Source organism: Pseudocercospora fijiensis (assembly GCF_000340215.1).
Source record: "Pseudocercospora fijiensis CIRAD86 unplaced genomic scaffold MYCFIscaffold_8, whole genome shotgun sequence".
Taxonomy (NCBI): domain Eukaryota; kingdom Fungi; phylum Ascomycota; class Dothideomycetes; order Mycosphaerellales; family Mycosphaerellaceae; genus Pseudocercospora; species Pseudocercospora fijiensis.
This window is the reverse complement of record NW_006921539.1, coordinates 1276343-1298267: the sequence shown is the minus strand read 5'-3', so window position 1 is coordinate 1298267 and position 21925 is coordinate 1276343. Positions and strand designations below refer to the sequence as shown.

The following is a 21925-nucleotide window of genomic DNA, read 5'->3' as shown; positions in this document are numbered from 1 at the left end:
GCATCTTTGCTCATTCCCACACGACCTCTCCTTCCCTCCCTTTTACACAAAATACCTTCCAATCCGCCGCCTTCTCCCCCTCTCCCCCAGCCCTCAAAAACCCTCCCTTGCTCCCGATCCCTTCTCCCTCCTCATCCCCAACGCCGCAAAAATACACAAATCCCATTACAAACAAACCGACGTCGCCGCCAACGTCGGCCAAATAAGAGTAATGTGAGAGACAGGTCCACCATGAGCCCGAACGGCACGTTGATTCGAAGCGAGTATTGGTTGCCGGTGAACTTGAACATGTCTTTGTCCCATGCCGTCGGTTTTGGCGTTGCCTCTACTCGAGCGAGGTCAGCTTTTTTTTTTTTTTGCATCGGGATCTTTTCCTGAGATGATGTGGAATTTCTTCCTTACACGATCTACTAGTTGCGCTGAAAGTGAGAGGAAAGGTAGCAAGGACATGTCTAGTTTCCGCAAGTAAGAGCGCTCGGCTTCTTTGTCAACTGCCAGCAGAACTTCTCCATGGTGGTCGTTTCGGAGGCTGCTTGTTGTTCGAGAGGCGGACCTTTCTCCATGATGATATGATGATCGCTCTTGACTGGGGCCCGTTTTCTTGGCTGCGGGAGGATAGCAGACAACAGTGTGTCTGCAGGGGAGATTCATATTTGAACTTTATCGTCTCATCAATATATCAATTGGCATGAGGCCTCATATGTGCTGGCGGGCTGATAGGCAAACAGACGGATTCGCCTCTCCCCACCTTTGCGTTCGGGTTTAACAATCTGCTCGAGCTGATTCGGTGAAGTTTCAAAGGCGCAAAAAGCTCCACGGTTTCAAAAGTGGACGACATCTCCGCTGTGAGCGCATCTGTCGAAGTTGATCCGAATCTCGAAGGAAAGGTTCAAACGACATGGCTTACGGTCAAGTCGTCGTGCCAAGGAAGTGGCCACAGCTGAAGTTATGTCTCATACACAATATGTACCACCGCCAGATGCCCAATACTGTGGCCGTCTTCAAGCTCGGTCTGTACCCAGAACGCCATGCTAATATCCAATGTGATCCCTTAAACTGTCCTGTCTATACTCAGAAGGGTATCTCATATGCCCTGACTAATTATATGCGCCTTAGAAATGCTATACAGCAATCAGAGGGTTAGTTATTTCTTTCCGGATCCTGTGTTTCCAGGACCGGCGGCAAAGAATGGCGTCAAAGAGAAGTGACGCGTGCAGACCCATTCCCATTCGCAGCAGTCTTCTTCGGTCTCAGGTTAATGACGGACTCCAGCTCGCGCAGCATGCTTGTGTTTGCATCTCGCTTAGCGCGAAGGTCAGCTTGCTTTGCGCGCTCTTCGTGCATCTTCGCTATGCGCTCTTCGCGTGTGAGCGTTGTCGCCCGCTGCCTAGGCAGCGCCACGGCTTCAAAGACCAATTCCTCGTCGGAATTATTAGAAGTATTCAGGCTAGATCGATTCGATCTTGAACCACTCGAATCTCCGTTCAACACTTTGAGCGCATCGGCAGGAGAACCTTCTACTTCTTCGACTGCAGTAAGTCCGCCAAGGCTCGACACAGGTGATCTCAGCCCACTTGAGGCCAAGGATATCCGATGTTCGTGTCGCGTGATGTTGTTCTGCAGAGACTGCTGGCCAGTCTCCCAAGCTTGAAGAAGCTCTTTCAAGTCCGCTCCGATTGCTTCGTATTGGGCCATCAGTGTCGGGCCGAGATCAGTGAGGTCGTCGGATTGCTCGATTGAGTTGTTTGTCTCCTCGCGCAAGATCTGCATTTTGGTCTGCAGACCTCTGATGCCGGTGCCAAGGGCGCTGATCTTGCGCACTTGACCACGCATCTTCTCACGAACTGCAGTGTTGGCAAATTTTGCTGGGGAGGGTAAATTGAAGTTCTCCATATCTGTCAGCAGCTTCCGGACCCGCTCAGTAGAGCAAGCGATACTCCTGCTGAGTTTGTCCATGACTGCAGTAGCGACACGCCACCGTCGGAAATCAGCTTTGCCACCGTCGGCTTCTAAGGCCATGAGTGAGCATAATGTCACCCTTCGAAGGACGCCTGACCGATAGCTGAGGACGCGAAGAGACTTGAGCGACTCTGGGTCGTCCTCTAGGATACACAATGAGCTCGTGCCAGAAGCCTCTCGAGCATCCTGCGGACTGATGTCGTAGATCTCGAAGTACTTCTCCAGGTCATCATCGTCAATCAATGCTCGGAGCGCAGCGCATGCTTCGATGCACTTCGGGATCGTGCCAGCATACGCTTTGTGCAGTGCTGCGCGTAGCTTAGAACACCTCCTAGCGGGACTGTTCTCTTCGATGCGTGTGGCCGGTGGCAAAGGTGTGCTCAGCCTGTATCCTTTTGACACCAGCTCGACTTCCTGGATGAGAGACAGCGCTGAACTACTGGAAAGCTCATATGCCTGCCAGTTGGTCGTCAGACGTGTTGCAGTCTGAACAACTTGGCGTCTCAGACTCTGCAACCACTGTCGACGCAGGTAGGCATATGCGATAAATGCAGCTATTGCCAGTGCCGTAAGCACTAATAGGACCTTGCTCTTGCTCATTCGACGTGCGCGAAGCCAGTCTATGAGAAGCACCAGTGCAAAGGCAAGCGCAGCGGCTGATAGTGCGCCAACGAGATTGGCATTATCTCTCGGCTCTTCGAGTACATCGCTCGTGCCTTCGACGCCCAGACTTGGTAATAATGGTGTGGAGACAGGGTTCAGAGAGCCATGATCGAGATACTCGTTAAGCAATTGCGAGGCTACGATGGTGTAGCGGAAGTGCTCTAGGAACTTGGCATTGTCTGAAGCTCCTAACCTGGAGTTGACAGCTGATGACCAAGCATGATGTATCCTAGTGAGAGCGCTCTGCGGGACGTGTACGACGGCACTCGGCGGTAGGCTGGGAGGTATTCGGAGGCGTGGGTGAAGTTGGAGTCTCGATGGCGGCGCGAACGACTTTCTCGCGGGCTTGGGCTTGCTGCTCGGCGCGGGGTGTGATGCGTCTTCTGAACGCGATTCGTCAATGCCGATCAAGTCGGGCTCGACAAAGGTTCCCTCGCCTAGTTCATGAAGTCAGTCTAGGATCAGTTAAAGGTGGTGTTGGTTGTTGGCGGAGCAATGGGCTTGGGAAGGACCGGATGGCGATAGCCGGGGTGCCATAAGCAATAAGCAATATCGCTCGCTACATACCTTCCAGATACGCGGCTAAAGGGCTATCGTGTGCGTGGAGAGTCTCCATTCATTTGCATGAGTCCGGCCGATCAAGCATATTCACGCGAGTGTGCACGCGGAATGAAGGAAAGCGAGGTCCCGTTTGCCGGTACTGTGTGTATTGGATGTCTTTGGTGTCGGTCAGCCAACGAACCGTGGCGGCGCGGCCTTCTCGCGTGCTTCACGTCGCGGCCGGCGGGGATGTGAGGCTTGCGCTGCCTCTGGCTCTGCCTCTGGTCGCTTGGCTGTGATATGTTCGTCTCGAATTGCGGTTGCTGCGATGATACGGAAGGGACAGCGAGGACGATTCGAGCCGCAGTAAATAAGGAGTTGTCGTACAGCGTCTGACCACATCGGAGTGAAAGTTAGTATGCCCCACATCCTTGAAAAGTAAGGATTACAGCGAATAGCCACTTGTTATTCAGCGGTCCGGGCCTAGTCGCTTTCACTGCGATGCGTTCAGACGCTGTACAACTGTCGGCTCTCACGCGCTGCGGTTAGAGATCACAGTGTATTTAATTTCCGGGCCTATAAACACAGTGTTTACGATATAAATATACACGAGACACAGATTAGTTACCTAGGGACCTACACCGAGAACGATCTATTATAAAGGATATCTACCGTACCGAGTAGTTATCCGATATATCTAGCTATATTAACCGCTATATTTATAAGGCAGGCACTAAAAGGGTCTGCATTTACTATATAATAACGGTAATATTCACGGCTATTCTATTATATATAATACCTCTAGCTACGGTTATTTAGGCTTAGGCCCTATCTCGAGACTAGACTAGAGATAGGATTATTTAAGGGTATATAGGTAGGTAGTATTTTAGTATATATATATATAGCATAGTATATAGCTAAGGTACAGTAGAGTAAGCTAATTAGCGTTTAGATTATAGAGATCCTAGAGTTCTATCTCTAGTCTAGGCCGTTTCTATCGTATTTTAGGCTATTTATATAGATTTTCCCCTCCTAAGGAAGTACTCGTCGAGGAATATAAATTAATATATAATATATAGTAGCGGTCCTAGATAATATAATTATCTAGGCCCGCCCGGTAGTACTTTTTCGAATTACGGTCTAAATAGTACGTATTCTTATCGTCGCGGTATAGAGTAGCCTTCTATATAGCCGAGCGTATTTAGTTTCTAGATTATATTCGATTTTCCTAAACTAGGGCTATCGTTTAAGGAACAAAAAATAGTAATTAGTATATATAAAGTATTTATCTAGGCCGCTACTATAGTAGATTTTCAAATTTCGGACCTCGGTCTAGGTATTACGTATTCTTTCTTAGAAAAAAAATTCGGGTCGCTTTATCTATATACGCCTACTAAATCCCGATAGAAACGGATTAAACTAGTAATAAAGGGAATTATATAGTCTATATAGGAGTTTACTTAGCTATAGTAGCTTATAGTAGCTAAGTTATTATATAGATATATAGCTATACTAACAGCCCTTTATTACTAGTCTAAGTAGAGATAGGCTTAGGCCTATACTTATAATAGGTCTATAGTATAGGACGATTAAGCGAGATAGCGGACGGGGGTAATCCCTATAAATAGCAGCTAGCTTAAAAAGGTTAGACGTAAACTTTTTAAAGGTACGGATAATTCCTTTAGGCAGTACGCTAGCTTTAATTAGTTAGATCCCGTTTTTAGGGATTACCGCCGTCCGCTATCTCGCTTACTCGTCCTATATAGCTATAGGGGTCTACTCTACTTCTATATAGTAATTGCAACTGCAACGCCTCTATTATTCTATCGACTCGTAATATTCTCCCTAGTAATATCTTATACGCGTTTCCATCTTTAGATGCGTACCTAGACTTAGCTAACCTATCCTAGCCTAGCCTAGCCTAGCTACTTTAAAGGTATATATTAAACGGCGTAACGTTAAGCTACTTCGCTCTTGCGACAAGAAGATTGCAAGCTAAAGTGTATAGTAAGAGTAAGGTAGTATACCGAACGCTATCTTAGAGCTACATTTTATATAAGCCCTATAGAAAGTATAATAATTTATCTCTCGAAGAGGTACGGGAATCTTTACCGGCTACTAGTACGCGTAGGTACGGTACGGTACGGTACCTCGTAGGGCTATACGATCGTATATAGGGAAGTCTAGCGTTATCCCGTATAGAATTATTATATAGCGCGCGTAGGTTAGTATCTTGTATGCTAGTCGCTAGTTACACTCGCAAACAGGAGACATAACAAACTCTAACGTCGCGTTTGTTACTTACACTTGAATTGTTTCGCTAGCTTGTATAATAAGATGCTCTACTATCGTTTGCCTAAAACCTATTAGTACCGGTGCGGGGAGAACCCTATACCTCCGAGAGAGGAACTATACCGCTATTTTAGTAGTTTTCTAATTATTTCTCCTCCTTCTAATATATAGAATCCTCTAGTATATCGTAGATATCGTATCGTCGGTATTTTAGTAGTATAGACCCTTCCGAGGTATTGTTATTATTACTGCCGCTACGCCGCAATAGTTAAGTATTAGGGCTAAAGAGGCTATACGTAATTAGTATGTAACTAGGCTAAGTGAAGCTAGGGTCTTAGTGCCTTAGGCAGGGCTTGGCGCTTAGTAATAGGCTAACTTGCCTACCTTCCTCCCTCTCCTCCTAGCTCCTTATTAAATACTACCTGTACCTACTACTACCCTATCTACCTGCTAATATACCCTTCTTATACAGTATTCGATCTACCCTTTAAGGGCAGTAGCTAGATAGTTCTTATTTCAAGCTTTTAGCGGTATAGCTACGAATAAGACTAATCTAACTATATTGCGCCCGAAGAACGGGACCTATACGTACTATTCTATCGAAACAACCGTACTAATTATTAAGCAAGGCCTTCTATACGGCCTATTACACTAAGTTAATCTGTTACCCCCTATTATAATAGCCGGCTTATTACGAAGCAACAACAACCGTACTACCGCTAGTAGCGCTAGTAATAACAACGCTAGTAGTATAGTGCCTACTACTAAAGTGCCTACTAAAGCACCTGCTAAAGTGCCTCCTGCCGAAGAGCCTACTATAGGACCTACTAAAGAAGAACCTACAATTCTAGGTAACGACCTAGAATTGCCTATCGACGACATTCTTAACAATATTGTTAACCGTCGATATAGCTAGCTAGCCTTTAGTCCCTAACTAGTAGCGAGACTTTAAGAAGCTACCTAAAACAGGCTTACTGCCTTGCGTTAAGAACAATAGCTAAAGGATAATCTTCTCGAGATTCGCCGCCTCTAGGAATCTCTAATAACTACTACTAAGCTAATAGTAGGACCTTCTTTACTACCTATCTAAAAGAAGGATACTAAACTTAAGGACTGTACTATATTTAATAGCTCTAGTCGGAAGCAGTATAACGACTATATTCGTAACTGTAAACTTAACTAGCGCAACGCACTAAGAGCGCTACTAGACGACTATTCCTTAGTCGTATACGCTATATAGTACATTAATAGCGACCTAAAGCGTATATAGGATAACTATTTCGACTCCCTTAATAACTAGACTGCTATTTAGTAGCAAACCTATAAAACCATTATACTAGACACCCTTAGAAACCCTATACTAAGGCAACAATATACTTAGGACTAGTACCTTCGAGCTAAGCAAAAGACTAATTAATCGGCTCGCTTATTCGAGGCCTATTTAAAAACCCTTAAAGACGACCTTCCGCCTAAGACTAATTCTATATAGATCTCCGAGATACGCCTAAAACTTAGATAGGAGCTTATCCTCGAATTAGACCGTCGCTATGTGTTCGAACAAGCTAATCTAATACGCATTTAATTTATAGTCGAAGTAGAAATAGCCGAACGGGCTGTTTAGCTCTAATAACGACTAGAATTAAGGATCCGACTAACTAGTACTAACCGTAGCAACCGTAGTAGCCGCGGAGGAAACTAAGGTTCCTACTATAATAACAATGCTAACAATAGGAACAGTAACGACCGTAGAAGAGGCCGTAGCCGGCGGCTATATAGAGGAGGCCGCGATAGGGGCCGTAGAAGGGGCTCGTATCCCTATAATACTAACCGCTCGGCTAATAACAGTAACAATAGCTACGGTAGTCTACTAACCGGATTGAAGTGCTTTAATTGTAATAGCACTAGCTATCTACTAGGCTAATACGACAAACCTAAGGACTAGGCCCGAATTAATCGTACTTCCGCTAAATACCGAAAGCACCTCTTAGCGGCTAACGCTACCTCTATAGGCCAACCTTCGAAAAAAGAGTAAGCGCCGCACTAACTATTAGCCTCGTGCGGCGTAAGACTATCGACATTGTGCTAGCTATAATACGCTCCTACCTTGTATAGGATACGAAGGGCACTACCTATTAAACTAAGGTTATACTAGATCTAGGAAATTCAGTTAGTGCCCTTATTAGCTATCGCCTAGCTAAGCAATTAGACCTTCGACAACTGCCGAAGACTAACCTGCTAACCCTTGCTTAGTTTAATAACGCTCGGCACTTAACCTATAGGGCCTACTATATTTCTATAGCTCTAAAGGACGACCTCGGAAATAAGCGCCTACTAGACTTTACTGCCTACGTAGTAGATATAGACAGCCTCCTATCCGATATTATTATTAGTAACCCTATTCTTAAGTACTACGCTGTAGCTATAGACCTAGGCCTCTAGAAGTAGCGATTTAGAATCGCTAGGAAAGAGGACATTAAATACATTAATGTTAGCGAGTGCCCTAACGATATTAGGGTCCTGTTTATTAGCAACCTAACACCTGCCTTAGCTAATCCGACTGCCGACCTACTCGGTAGTAATAACGATAAACCTATGCCCCTAGATAGCATAGACCCTAATTAGCTTGCTCGTATACTAGAGCCTATCCGAGAGACCTATATTAATGTGTTTAAACACTACCTAGCGTCGACATTGCCTATATTTAAAGAGACGGATTATAAGATTAATATTATAGAGGGCAAGGAGGTTCCTTTTAGACTACTCTACAACCTTAGTAAGCGCGAGCTTGCTATATTGCGTAAGTACCTAGAAGAAAACCTAGCTAATAGTCGTATTCGGTATAGTAATAGCCCTGCTAGCGCACCTATCCTGTTCGTACTAAAGAAGGATAGTAGCCTACGCCTATATATTAATTACCGTAGGCTTAACGCTATTACTATTAAAGACCGCTATCTACTCCCGCTTATTAATAAGACCCTCGATCGCCTTTCTAGGGCCTACTACTATACTATACTAGACATTAAGGATGCGTACTATCGTATCCGCATTCGTAAGGGTAACGAATAGAAAACAGCCTTCCGTACTCGCTATAGCTATTTCGAATACTTAGTTATGCTATTTGGCCTAGCTAATGCCCCTATAACATTCTAGTCCTACATCAATCGAGCCCTTTTAGGCCTATTAGACTATCTCTATATAGTTTACCTAGATAACATCCTAGTTTATACATATTTACCTAATATTGCAGAACACTAGGCCGTAGTACGTAAGGTCCTCGACCGCCTACGAGCCTATAGACTATATTACAAACCTTCTAAATGCACCTTTGCTACTAAAGAGGTATTATTCCTTAGCTTCCTTGTGTTAACTAAGGGTGTTAAGGCTAATCCTAATCGGATTAAAACTATTACTAAATGGCCTATTCCTACTTTAATTAAGGAACTATAGTCGTTCCTCGGCTTCGCTAATTTCTATCGTCGCTTTATTAAGGGCTATTTACGGCATGTAATGCCCCTAACTAAGCTTACTAAAACTAAGGCCAACCCGTCTAGAGAGTTTAAATAGACTAACAAAACACAAGCCGCTTTTAACGGTCTAAAACAGCGCTTTACTAAAGTCCCCTTATTGCACTATTTTATACTAAGTAAACAGATCCGAATTGAGACTAACGCTTTACAGTTCGCTGTATCGGCTATTATATTATAGTAGGCTAATAACACCTACTAGCACCTAATTGCCTTCTTTTTACGAAAGATAATCGATATAGAGCGTCGCTACGAGACCTACGAGTAAGAGCTCCTAGCTATTATCGAGGCCTTTAAGCATTAGAGGCACTATCTCGATAGTGCATAGTACACTATTTAGGTCTATATAGACTATAATAACCTCCGTAGTATTACTAAGGTTACTAGGGTTATAGGTCGATAGGCTAGATAGGCCGTCTACCTCGCCGGGTTTAATTTTAATATATTATATCGGCTAGGCGTAAGTAACCCTACTAATAGCCTATCGAGGCGACCTAATTACAACAGCGAGACTTAGTATATTAATTCATTATTTCCAACCCTATAGTATAAGATTGCTATAGCCCGTATTGTTAATAAGTAAGCGTAGGATAAGCGGACTTCCGGACCCCGCGGCGGCAACAAATACTATAGCGGAGTTGTCGTTCTTCTAGTATACGTTAAGAAGGACGTAGATCGCTCGAGCTATAATAACTCGATTAAAGATATTGCTATCTATAGCGACAGCACTATAGAAGAGGTTGCAGTAGTTCTGGCTGCTAGTACTATTAGATATATATAATATATACCTCGTTTAATAGCGAGGGTGCTATTAAATAACCTTGCAAATAGGGATAGTTAATCGTTTATAGATAAGCTATTACGGGCTTAGCAGAGGGACGCCTTTGCTATTAACTGTATTAATAGGCTTGTAAGTAGGCGAACGACTCGATCTAGTAAGAGTAATTAGTCGATCGACGACAAAGGTTATTTAAAGTTTAAGGGCAGATATTATATCTCCGCTAAACAATCGATTAGACAAGAGCTTTTAAAGAGGCACTATAATAGTAAGCTCGCTAGTTACTATAGCATAGAGAGGTCGTACGAGTTACTATCGCGTATATACTACTAGCTAAATAGTAAGCGGTATATAAAGGAGTATATATAGACCTATATAGTATACTAGCGAGTTAAAGTACCGAAGCACTTGCCGTTCGGCGAGTTGTCTTCGCTCCCTATTCTAAAGAAGCTATTTGCTAAGCTAATAATGGACTTTATTATAGGCCTTCTACCTGCTAGGCGCAGGGGTAGCAAGGACGTATATAATGCTATCCTTGTTATAGTAGATCGATTTACTAAAGGCGCTCGATACATCCCGGCGCGCAAAGATTAGACTGCTATTAATATAGTAGAGGCGCTATAGACTAACATCTTCTATACCTATTAGGGAACCCCTAAGGGGATCGTATCCGATCGTAGATCGACACTAATATCTTACTATTAGAGCGAGATTTGCTTGCAGCTAAGACTGAAGTATCGGCTATTAACAGCCTTCTATCTATAGACTAACGGTTAAATAGAGAGGCAGAATGCTACCCTATAGTAGTACCTACGCAGTTATATTAACGAGAACCCTAACGACTAGGTCAACCTCCTACAACTAGCTAAATTCGTATATAATAACAGTGTCTACTTATCGACTAAGGTGTTACTATATATAGCTATAATAGGCTAGAATGCTGCTATACTATAAGACCTACTATCGCTCGAGGCCGAGCGTAAGGAAAGGGAAGCGCGTTAAGTACCCGAAACACTAGCGGCTATTAAGAGGGTTTAGAAGATGCGAGAAATTCATACTAAGATAGCCGAGAAGTTAATAAAGGCTTAAGAGTACTAAAAGGCCTACTACGACAAGTACTATACGCTAATAACCTTTAAACAAGGCGATATAGTTATGCTAAGCACTAAGAACCTCCGTATCCGCAAACACCTATTACCTAATAGTAAAACAAGGCCTAAGCTCGCACTAAGATATATTAGCCTATTCCGTATTCGAGAAGTTAAGGGCTCCTCCGCATAGGCCTATTAGTTGTAGCTTCTACCTTATTATACTATCTATAACACCTTCTACGTATCCCTCCTTAAACTATACTACTAGCGTAAAGGCGATAAAGCGCCTACTAAGTTAGAAGAAGTCTTAGCTAATAGTAAAGAGCTGTAGTCCGTAGAGCGCATACTAAAGCATCGGACTAGGAAGGGCAAGAAGGAGTACCTGCTAAGATAGTAGGGCTTTTTACTAGAATAGGACTTATAGGAAGCTAAAGGTTCCTTTTAAGACATAACCGAGTTGTTAGATAAGTATTAGACTAGCGTAAAGAACAAGAAGAAGGCTAAAAGCTTATAATGTTACTATTAAGGCCTAGGATTAATGCTACCCCCGGGGTGCTATTAGCTAACTAATTAGAAGCAAGCAATTGTTAGCAACGAAGGACAATAAGACTACACTACTATAGTAAACGCGCACCGAGTATTAACAAGCGCGCTATAACGCGTCAACTAATCGCATGCTCTTTTAAGGGCTCTACCTCTTTACTAATGCGCCCTATAGGGCCTTCCCCTAGCATTAGGTCTCCCTCTTATTCCTTTATCCTATCGAGGATAATAGTATCGCGCTACGAGCTAGCAGTATACTAGCGGCCGGCGTAGCTATATTAGTAACGGTATTGCGGAGTGTGTTGCTATTTAAGAAAGGAAGGATATAGCTATATTAGTAACGGTATTACCGAGTTATTATTAGTCGAAGAAGGAAATCGAAAGTAAGGTAAAGTTAGCGCTAAGACGACTAGCGCCGCTATTATCGACATTACTTGCTATTATTACCGCGCCTATAGACACAACCTTACCTATACTACGAGCCTAAGGCACCTTAATTAAAACTTTAATTAAAACTTTAAGGCTAAGTTAAAACTTTAAGCCGCCTAAAAGATTAAGCGACTAATAGACTAACTAAGGGCAAAACTATAGAGCTAAGCTAGCTAGGGTCGATCTTGCGGACAATAGGTTACTCCTCGATCTATCTAACCCTTTAAGCGAGGCGAACCTCTACTACTATACTTATAATAGCCTTTACCTATAGAAACTAGACAAGCTGTGTTTTTTCTGAAAAGATAAGATAAGATTAACAATTGAAGGCTGCTAAACCTAACTAATTAGGGCTAGCGAAACTACGAACAATAATAGCCCTCGTAATAACAAGAACAAACCCTCGGAGCGGACAACCCTCGGAAGCGGATATAGCTAGGTCTTTTAGAGTAGACGCAAAGAACTCGATACGATATTACTTAGAACGGAGGTAGTGCTACAATACCTCGTACGTCTACCTATTATAGTAGGGAAGACGCGCTCGTATTATAATTAGTCGAAGGCCTTTAATTCTTGTAGATACATATTACTTTATAGTTCATTATATATAGAGATAGCGCAGTTAGAGTTGTATATTGTATTGTTTAGAGGTGAGGTTTGATATAGTTACATAATTAGGTAGTTAAGTGTTTAATTTAGCGCGGGCTAAGCAGCTTATTAGACTTGCTAAGTTAGCGGCAATAGAGGACGTAGAATATAGACAGGCTACGAGGGCGCGGCCTTTAGAAGAGAAGCGTGTATTAGGGCTAAAGAGGCTATACGTAATTAGCATGTAACTAGGCTAAGTAAAGCTAGGGTCTTAGTACCTTAGGTAGGGCTTAGCGCTTAGCAATAGGCTAACTTGCCTGCCTTCCTCCCTCTCCTCCTAGCTCCTTATCGAATACTACCTATACCTACTACCACCCTATCTACCTGCTAATATACCCTTCTTATATTAAGTCCGCTCGTATAAACCTCGACTAGTAAGGCTAGCTAATAAACCTATTTGCAAAGGGTTAGACTGCTAAGCAGGTTTATACCTTTATAAAGTTGCTAATAACTATTAGATCGGTATATAGATATTAAGAGAAATACCGCATCTTTAGAGCGTTATATACTAAGTATACTAGCGGACTAAAGCGTAGCAATAAGGCTATCCTTCTTTAGTAAGAACGTAACTTCTTACGCGGCTTCCTTAAAGACCGGCCTAACGCCTATTTTATAGAGAAAATCTAAGCTCTTAAGGACGAGTTTCTACGGCTACGACCGATAAGTAATAGCGGAGAGGGTGTTTAGGTAAAGGCGCCTATACTATCGAAGGTCCTAAAGCAGGAGATAGGTATAACTCGTAAGCAGGTTAAACGTAAAGCGAAGGAGCGTAATCCGTTCTTAAGGGCTTTATAGACGATTAGGTGCGCTAAATAACCGGTAGATCGACTCGTATTTATCGATAAGACTATATCTAATTAGAAGACTAGTTAGCGGAAGTATAGATAGTCGGCAAGAGGTCTAACTTGCGTTAATGTTGCCTATATAAGGCAAGAAGTTAGATAGTTAGTATTGCCTACGTTTACGCTATATAGCTATCTTCCGTATACTTATTAAAGGACGGAAACCAAAACCACCACTACCACTAGCAGTAATAGTATAGGCTACCGAGGGTAACATAACCTATAGCAATATAGGCAGCTATGTTTAGCATAATAGGATAACAAGACGGTTGCTTAGGCTAAAGACTAGAGCCCTGCAATATAGGCATTGTAGAAGTGTGACATAAACAATGTACTGTACGAGGTTGGTGCCCTATCTACAATGCAGAAGGAGGCCTCTTATGTAGGCTCAAAACTCAGCCTAGGTATATAGGGCCGGTTACTAGCGAATATTATATATACTAAGGATCGATTAATTCTAATCGTTTCTATCTCTAGCTAACTAAGCAAGTCCTACCTTGCCTCGAGGATAGTCCGCCGATAATATTTGTTATAGATAATGCTAGTATCTACTATAGTACGAGAGTTAAGTAGGCGATACTAGATACCGGCTATTACCTCGAATTTCTACCGCCGTATTCGCCGGATTTAAACCCGATCGAGGGTAGCTTTAATCTACTAAAGAAAGTTATTAAAAAATACCGAAACGACCTTCTAAGATTTATCGGCTTCTAGGACTACTTGCTTTAGTACCTATATAAGTATAGGGGTCGTAGATTAAGAGAGTTATTTAAGTTTGCTAGATATAACGTCGATAGTATCGATATTCCGTACGATCTAGCCGAATTCGAATATACCGCCGGCGCGGCTTAGAATATAATAGCGCTAGACTCGGAAGAGTCCTAATAGATAGAATAGGCTTAGAATACCTTACCGTCGATAATTAACGATATATCGGAAGTGTATTATAACGGTAAGGGTGTATTTAAGGAAGATAACGAGGAAGATAGCGAATAAGAGGTAGACTTCGAAGATTTCGAGTAATATAACTAGTCGCTACTAGCGCGCGGAAAGCTCCGAGTTAGAGATTCGAATAAATGTATTCGAACGCTAGCTTTACCTATCGCTCTTAGTATTCTATAACTAACGCATTATATTAATTAACTATATATAGGCTAAATAAGTGCTATTACCGCAAGAATCTCCCGCTTATTACAAGTTTATATATGTTATAGTTATATAAAGATCGATACCTAAAGAAAGCCCGGATTCCTAGAAATTCTTTCCTTCCTCTGCTACGGCTACTTCCGCCGCTATAATCTTATCCTATTTCTTCTTTATAAACTCGACGATAGCTTTCTTTAATCTCAACCTCATTCTATCTACTTTAGTAAGTGCCGCCGGCTAGTCGTCCTTTGTTAAATTATAGATAGTCTCTAGCGTCTAGCCTATACCGACGAAATAGGCGATATAAGGCCGTAGATAGTCGTAATTCTAGAATTCGCGCTATAAGGCAACCTAGTCGAAGAATTCTACCGTTAGCTTCTCGTACTAAACGATATTCCGCGGCAGTATAACATTACGTAGACTAGTCTTTATAAGAGCCCGAGTAGGTATCTTGCTTAGCGTGCTAGGTATAATACTACTTCCGCGCAATTTACTATCTAGAATACGACCGAAGTCCTTACTAAAGTTGTTAAGAATAATAGGCTAACTTCTAGTAGTAGGAACGGCTTTACGTAGCGACTCGGACTTACTACTTCGGCGGCCTCGCATTCTTCGAGCCTTATCCTTCTAAAACTCTAACTAGATCTTCCTCTTAATTACTATTATCTCTAGACGTACCGGTATCCTATTCTTGAGCTTATTAGTTACTAGATCTCGTTTCTACTCGCTAGAAGCGATAGCCGTATAGCCCTTAATTATAGTAGCGTTAAAAAACGGAAAGTAGTTCTTACTATAGTCCTTTAGTGCTTTGTTACGCTAGTAAGCATACTTACTAGCCTTATAATAATTTAGACAATCTTTATAGCTATAAAGAAGGTCTCTTAGAATATAATAGTCCTACCGGTTCTATACCTCTAATTTAGCTATTATAACGCCGGCGTTAGTAAGCTAAATTAAGGTTAGATTAGAAGCCGGTTTACCTAACTTCTTAATACTTAAAGGTCTAGCTGCTACTAGTTTAGGCTTCGTTAAGAAGTCGATATTAATAAAGACATTCTTCCGCGAAGCAAGTACTAATTCTTTACTAGCTTGCAAAGCATTACTATAGACCTTATCGCTATTAATATTATCTCTAGCTTAATGCTAATCGCTAGTAAAAGCCGTCTTCTAACCGTCGGCTCTAGTACGGATAACGACTCGATTAAACGCTACCGAGAGACTATTTAACTTCGCTATCTTCGCCACCTATGCGTATCCGTTCTATGCTTCTTACTTATTAGCCGATAAGAACTTTACTAGCTTCGTTCCTATAGTCCGCGCCGTACCCTTCTTCGTCGTATTAAATAGCGTCTACTAGCCTTTATAATAGAAGGTCTCGTCCGAGAAAGAGCTAGGTTAAGTAATAGGAGCGGCGCCTATAGCGAGAGCGGCTTAGCTACTAGTAGTAGTAGCCGCCTTCTACGCGGCATTAAAAGAGGAGGATATAGAGATCGAAGCGGAGGAAGAAATAGCCGATTTTAGTAGTTCTATACCGCTAGTCTTCTCTACCGGCGCCGCTACGGTCTTCTTACTTAGTAGATTAATAATTAGATCAGTAGTCGCTTTGCTCTTCTTACTACTAGAAGACCTACTCTTCGAGCTACCCTTTACCTACTAAGCCGTATTAGCATTCCTTCTTATTAGCGGTAGACTAATAGTCTTCTCGAGAGTGCGGATTACCTTCTTCTTTAGCGTAGAGTTATTTATCTCGTCGTCTAATCGTACTAGCGGCTTACTAGCATTCGTACGTGTCTCTCTTAGCGGTATTATTATAGTAATAGCACTCGGAAACGGTTAGAATATACGTACGGGGCTCGAACACACGATTATCCTCTACTCGACGACGACAATTAGAAAGAAATACAATAAAAACTACGTAAAAGTGCCCCTTTTGCCTACCCCTATACGGCTTAAGAGAGGAGGCGGCTCTACGGACCGTACTAACAGGTTTTGGGCAAACGATAGTAGTGCAATGTTCTGCAGGACTAATAACATATCCGCTTTATAATTACTAACGATAATCGCTTTCTCAGATGAGAATCGGCACGCGAAGTCTATACAGTACTAGGTAAAGCAAGATGGCTTGCAGCGCGTCTACAATTGCATCGGCTTGCTGATTGGCGCATCGAGGCAACTGTGTAAGTGATGATGCAGCGCAGCCTAGAGTTCATAGCGGTCGCCGGTATCTGAATGACCAAACTTCCATCCTTCCCGCTGTCGCATGGTTAGATCGGAAGGTACAAGCATGATGCCGGCCGGCTCAACTTCACTTTGACCTCGGAGCTACTCTCACACACCACGGCAGTCGTCATTGCATCGCCGAATGCGCATGTATGGTTCGAGTCCTCATCTGTGAAATGGCCGATACCCTGCTTTGTCAAGACATGTTTGATGGCTTGGCCTCAATCTGCCTTTTAGTATTAATAAACTGCCAAGGTCTTGTGCTTGCTAATCAGACCTCATTTCACGACATATCCTACTGCACCACGTCTACCGCCCAAGACCGACAATCTCTTGGGTTCTCGAATCGTACTCGCGACTACCTGTTGCGGGCTATATTGATGTCGATCACTTCATGCGCCTCCTCCGGCTCTGGAATCTTACTCTTTCCCTCGTTGGTGCTGAACGGTCTGGTGATAGGTATGGTCCCTGGACCTGAAGCAACCATGCTGCGCACTGCCCACGCTACAAGCCCTTCGGAACGGCCGCTGCAGATCCAAGCATCCGTTCTTGCGTCAAGGGTGGCGATACCGCTGCAGCTCTACTATATCTGGTCCCATCGACATGATGCAATCGACTTAGACTACCTGTCGCTTGGGTCGAGCGCCACGTTTGAACCATGCATGCTCGCAATCTCCGCCGCTGTGATTTGTTGATTGCGTAGCCAGAAAACTGCTTCAGCAGGTGTTCATTTCGATGGGCCGTCGGGCCCGCCAAGAATCGTACAAAGATCCTCGCTTTCGACATCCCCATGCCGTGGTGCAGTCGCTACTGGGACGCAGCGACGCGCACTCGCAGGCTGGAAACGAGATGTCACAGATACAAGATGAAAGGTCGATACAGGCATGGTCAGCATGAGAGACCTACTAACTCAAATGCTTTTATTCTTTCTAACTGTTGCGAAAGTCATGAATGAAGAGCAGCGAATAAACGTGTGCAAGACAAGTCTTAATCAGATCTACACCATGTTGCGCACATCCCCTCAAGACTGGCGGAACTACCTCACACTGGCTAGGACCATCATCACTCACCTCGATACCACCACCTTTATGCAGAGATCCGATCGAACATCAGAGCAAGTGTGGGTGATAGCTGCCATGCAGCGCTTGGCTTTCATGGACGCAGATAGCGGCGCCGTGATCGATGTCGCATCGTGGTGCGCACGGCAATGGCTTGTTATCAATCAACGTGAGCCAGGCAACCTTGCCGCTTTGAGAGGAATCGGCCAGGTCTGGTTATTGAGGGCGCAGCCAACGCTGGCTAAGATTCATCGGGTTGAGGGACACTCATCGTCAAGCACGGCATCTCAGCTTTCTATTCGATCAAGCAATGATTCCATTTCAGCAGCTGAAGCAGAGCGACGTGCTGGAAGTGCCGACTACGTTGAAGCGAGAGGCTTTCTTCAGCCTGCAACAGAATACCTTGAGCGTGCCATTGCCGCAGCAACATCACAACAGAATGTGTCTGGCGATCTTCTTGCCACAGTATGTTTCCACTTACGGTATCCAATGCTGTCCGCTCTACTGATTGCGTCCAACAGGCTGCAGAAGCATACATGTCTCTCGGAAATACGTCAAGTCCCCGCATAAATCAACAGTACTTCAAGAGAGCAATACAGTTGCTGCAAGCAGCTACGTCTATACCGGGATACACCTTGAGTCGATATTTGCAATTGTAAGTCCGGGACAGACCCGCCTCGACACGATTCAAAGTAACTCACATTTCTAGGTATTTGGACGAATATGGAAAGCTGCTTGAAGAAGCCTGACTTGGGACGACCGCTTGATGCTGCTGTTGTTGGCTTCATCCCATCTTAGGTCGTGGAGTGTCAAGCAATTCAGCGTTTTGAGAACAATGGCATAGCGTGAAGTTCGGGCTGGGTTGTTCTTTCGGTCCGGAGACATGGGAGACGTTTGCAGCCCAGCATCCCGATGGAGATACAGACGTCCGCTGGGAAAAGTCCCACAAGGACCTCGATAGGCCGAACATGCACCTTGTTTACTCTCGCTCACCACTTTCATTCTGATAACACTGCCCTGTACGTTTGAGACCACAAACTCTGACGACTTGCCCTGTCCGAACTGCACCTGCTCCGGAGACAGGACAAAGGCCTTGCCGAAGACGCAGTGCAGATTTGAAATGCAGGAACCGTTGCGCCCCGCTATCACCACATCCGCCTAAGCCGCAAGATTTGCTGGCGGTCAGCGAGGCAGATCGCCAGGGCAAATGAGTGTAAGAAGGCACCATATTCCCGAAGTAATGTTCGGACGCTCGGACGCCGCGGCAACCTCGGGCAGAGGCTTTCTTGGCTTGGCGCTGTAGCGCCATTTCCGCGGACGACCTCACCTCTCATCTAAACTTTCACGCAGTCTGCCATCAGCACAACCTTGGAAGCCTCGCAGGTGCCGCCCAGCTCCGGACGTCTCGATACAGGCACCAGCGATCTACGTTGCGAATCGACCAGCGACGTTTGTCGACAGGTACCCGCAGCTCTATATTGCCTTTTGCTTCTACGGCTGGACAGACAGCTCCAGTGCTCCAAGCGAAACGTGTACGGACTGCGCCACCAGACACCGTAACCGCATCGGCCAAATATGATCGATGAGTGGGAATTGACCACGCACCCAATCGTGCAGGATAGCGTCCAGCACAATGCTCGTGTGAGTCCACCTCTTCTTAGCCTCGCATCCTTGACCGAACTAGAATCTGTTCCATCTCACATGAGACGCCGCCTGAATTGCACCATGGACATACATACACTAATACATACCCGTCGCCACAACAGACCGTCTCCAATATCCGCGCTCTTACCGCATCCTTATTTGGTGTTGCAGCAGGCACGTTGGGCCTAGAGTCGTGGCCAGGGTTTATATTCTACTTCTTTGGCACGGCAATAGTTTCCATGCTCATCTTCACACTCAAGGCGGACCAAGATGCGAAGAGCTACTTTTTCAGACCATTCGGCGACCTCTGGGCTGGGGACATGTTTGGAGGATTGATGTCATTTGTTCTTACTTGGACTCTCTTCTATGGCTTGTGCAAAGCTTGAAGCGGTCAGCAATTTCCTCGGTGCGACCTGCATCATGGTCATGTCGCCGACAATGCGAGTGTCTGCCCAAGATGTAGTGCGCTTCAACGGGGCCAACATTGCGATCACCATTTCAACTTCAGCTCCCAACAACACCGGACTCAGGTTCCCCTTCCGGTTGAGAGATACAATTCTGCGCGAATCGCTCATCGTTCAAAATGACGGCTGAGGCATGTGGCACCCTGGGGCACGTTAACATGATGATGAGCTGCAGGATCATGGAGCGAGGGCGTGTGGCAGAGAGTCAAGGTTCGGCCCTCGCACCTATATCGAGCGAATAGCTTCCTTCTGGCATGGTTGGTCGCCACTAAAGAGATCTCTGACATGGAGCCACGGGGGCGAAAAGCGACCTTGAGCTTAGTAATCGGTCCGACATGTTGGTCATTCGGAGAAGGAGCTCATCTTAGACGATGCTTCATGCGCCATAGCTGCAAGTAATGGGTTATTGAAATAGACACAACCAGACTCGCGGAGCTATCGCCTTCCAATCAATGCCTGGCCTTTCCACAGTCAATACTTATTGTGCTGAATCATCTGTGGTGCGGATGCGTGCTTCGGACTGCGATGATCTTCGGCAAGACTGCTGCTGGCCTTCACGAGAATCATAGTGCAAGCAGGTTCAGGATGTCTCAGCTCCACTTGTTGTCAATTATATATTGATGTCGCAGACCTCGATAGGACGGTGTGCCGATTCCAACTGGAAGGACTGAGCAGCCGCCGCGTAGGCGGTGAAACATGCTTAACCATCAGAGCAATCAAAATTTCATGATCAACTTCAATGAAAGCTAACCGCGTCACGAACGCGACCAGACACGCGCCCGCCGAGAAAGCGCGTCTCACCAAACTAACTTTCTCCCACTTCGACCTGTCACAAACAGTATCGCACTGCATACTGCATTTCCACTTGCACACACTCAGTCAACTACGCGGATACAGCCTCTTCTCACAAGACAATCAATCATAAGCAGAACCAAAGAGTCAGTGCTCGAAATTCTCAACAATGGACACATGCTGACCACCACACAGTGCTGGAAGCACGTCTCGAGCAGGCCAACCTTCTCAAGAAGGTATGAAATGTCTCGATCGGTATGGATGTAGGTACACGAGCTGATTGACCTACTGCAGGTGGTCGATGCCATCAAAGATCTCGTCCAAGACTGCAATTTCGACTGCAATGACTCCGGAATCGCTCTCCAAGCCATGGACAACTCGCACGTCGCCCTCGTGTCCATGATGCTCAAGTCCGAATCTTTCTCTCCCTTCCGCTGCGATCGCAACATTGCCCTCGGTATCAACCTCACTTCTCTCACCAAAGTCCTGCGATGCGCACAAGGAGAGGACATCTTGACCATGAAGGCCGAGGATGCGCCAGATGTCGTCAACTTCACATTTGAAAGCTCAGAGAGCGACAGAATCAGTGAATATGACATCAAGTTGATGGACATTGATCAAGAGCACTTGGGAATTCCAGATACTGAGTATGCTGCGACCATCACCATGCCAAGTGCTGAGTTCCAGCGCATCACCAGAGATCTTTCTGCATTGTCGGAGTCAGGTATGAGCAGACAACATATACTACTGAGAACAAGATATTAGGGCTGATCTATTTTGCAGTGTCCATTGAGTGCACAAAGGATGGTGTAGGCTTCAAATGCGCAGGAGACATTGGCAACGGCTCTGTTACACTGCGCTCGCACACAAACGTCGAGAAGCCTGAGCAGAACATTGAGATCAACCTCTCTGAGCCTGTCGCGCTTACTTTCTCACTCAAGTACCTCATGAACTTTTGCAAGGCTAGTGGCCTTTCTCCACAGGTCAAGCTGTGCTTGAGCAACGAAGTGCCGCTGCTTGTAGAGTACGGTCTCAGCAACAACAGCTACCTGAGGTTCTACCTCGCACCGAAGGTACTTTCATTACAGTATAATCTGAGGGTGTGTGCTGACGAGAGATGAACAGATTGGGGACGAGGAGTAAATTGCATAGCACGAGATGAAACATTGCCCAAAAGCGGAAGGCCCTGCCGGAACATGGCTGCCATCCCGACCGAACTCGCCTTCTGAAGGCAGACCGTTCGCTGCATGAACGAATGTACGAGGCCAACGTTAGAATGCCGCGAGATGCGT

The 21925-nt window shown here is 44.8% G+C and overlaps 4 protein-coding genes across 4 annotated transcripts; 3 read left to right on the top strand and 1 right to left on the bottom strand.

Annotated features, from left to right (window-relative positions):
• Nucleotides 1-900: 900 nt before the first annotated feature.
• Nucleotides 901-3510, bottom strand: MYCFIDRAFT_50883 (uncharacterized protein). The gene is made up of 2 exons (XM_007931525.1): nt 3190-3510; nt 901-3059 (listed from the first exon to the last, which is right to left on the bottom strand). The coding sequence occupies exons 1-2, from the start codon at nt 3236-3238 to the stop codon at nt 1195-1197; spliced, it is 1914 nt and encodes a 637-aa protein (XP_007929716.1). The 5' UTR covers nt 3239-3510; the 3' UTR covers nt 901-1194.
• Nucleotides 3511-17622: 14112 nt separating this feature from the next.
• Nucleotides 17623-18392, top strand: MYCFIDRAFT_142586 (uncharacterized protein; the record flags this gene model as incomplete). The annotated part of the gene is made up of 2 exons (XM_007931844.1): nt 17623-18198; nt 18255-18392. 2 exons carry the CDS (start codon nt 17623-17625, stop codon nt 18390-18392), a joined length of 714 nt encoding a protein of 237 aa, XP_007930035.1.
• A 916-nt stretch (nt 18393-19308) lies between these two features.
• Nucleotides 19309-19763, top strand: MYCFIDRAFT_63974 (uncharacterized protein; the record flags this gene model as incomplete). The annotated part of the gene is made up of 2 exons (XM_007931596.1): nt 19309-19374; nt 19500-19763. The coding sequence occupies 2 exons, from the start codon at nt 19309-19311 to the stop codon at nt 19761-19763; spliced, it is 330 nt and encodes a 109-aa protein (XP_007929787.1).
• Nucleotides 19764-19999: 236 nt separating this feature from the next.
• Nucleotides 20000-21776, top strand: MYCFIDRAFT_190243 (uncharacterized protein; the record flags this gene model as incomplete). Its single annotated transcript, XM_007931843.1, has 5 exons — nt 20000-20051; nt 20829-20869; nt 20928-21357; nt 21417-21706; nt 21759-21776. The coding sequence occupies 5 exons, from the start codon at nt 20000-20002 to the stop codon at nt 21774-21776; spliced, it is 831 nt and encodes a 276-aa protein (XP_007930034.1).
• Between the last annotated feature and the right edge of the window lie 149 nt (nt 21777-21925).

Bases quoted from the DNA above. Each gene is read 5' to 3' on its own strand.
- MYCFIDRAFT_50883 (XM_007931525.1), bottom strand. From the start codon at position 3,238: ATGGAGACTCTCCACGCACACGATAGCCCTTTAGCCGCGTATCTGGAA. The intron at 3,060-3,189 runs GTATGTAGCGAG...TTCATGAACTAG, and splicing joins TTTAGCCGCGTATCTGGAAG to GCGAGGGAACCTTTGTCGAG.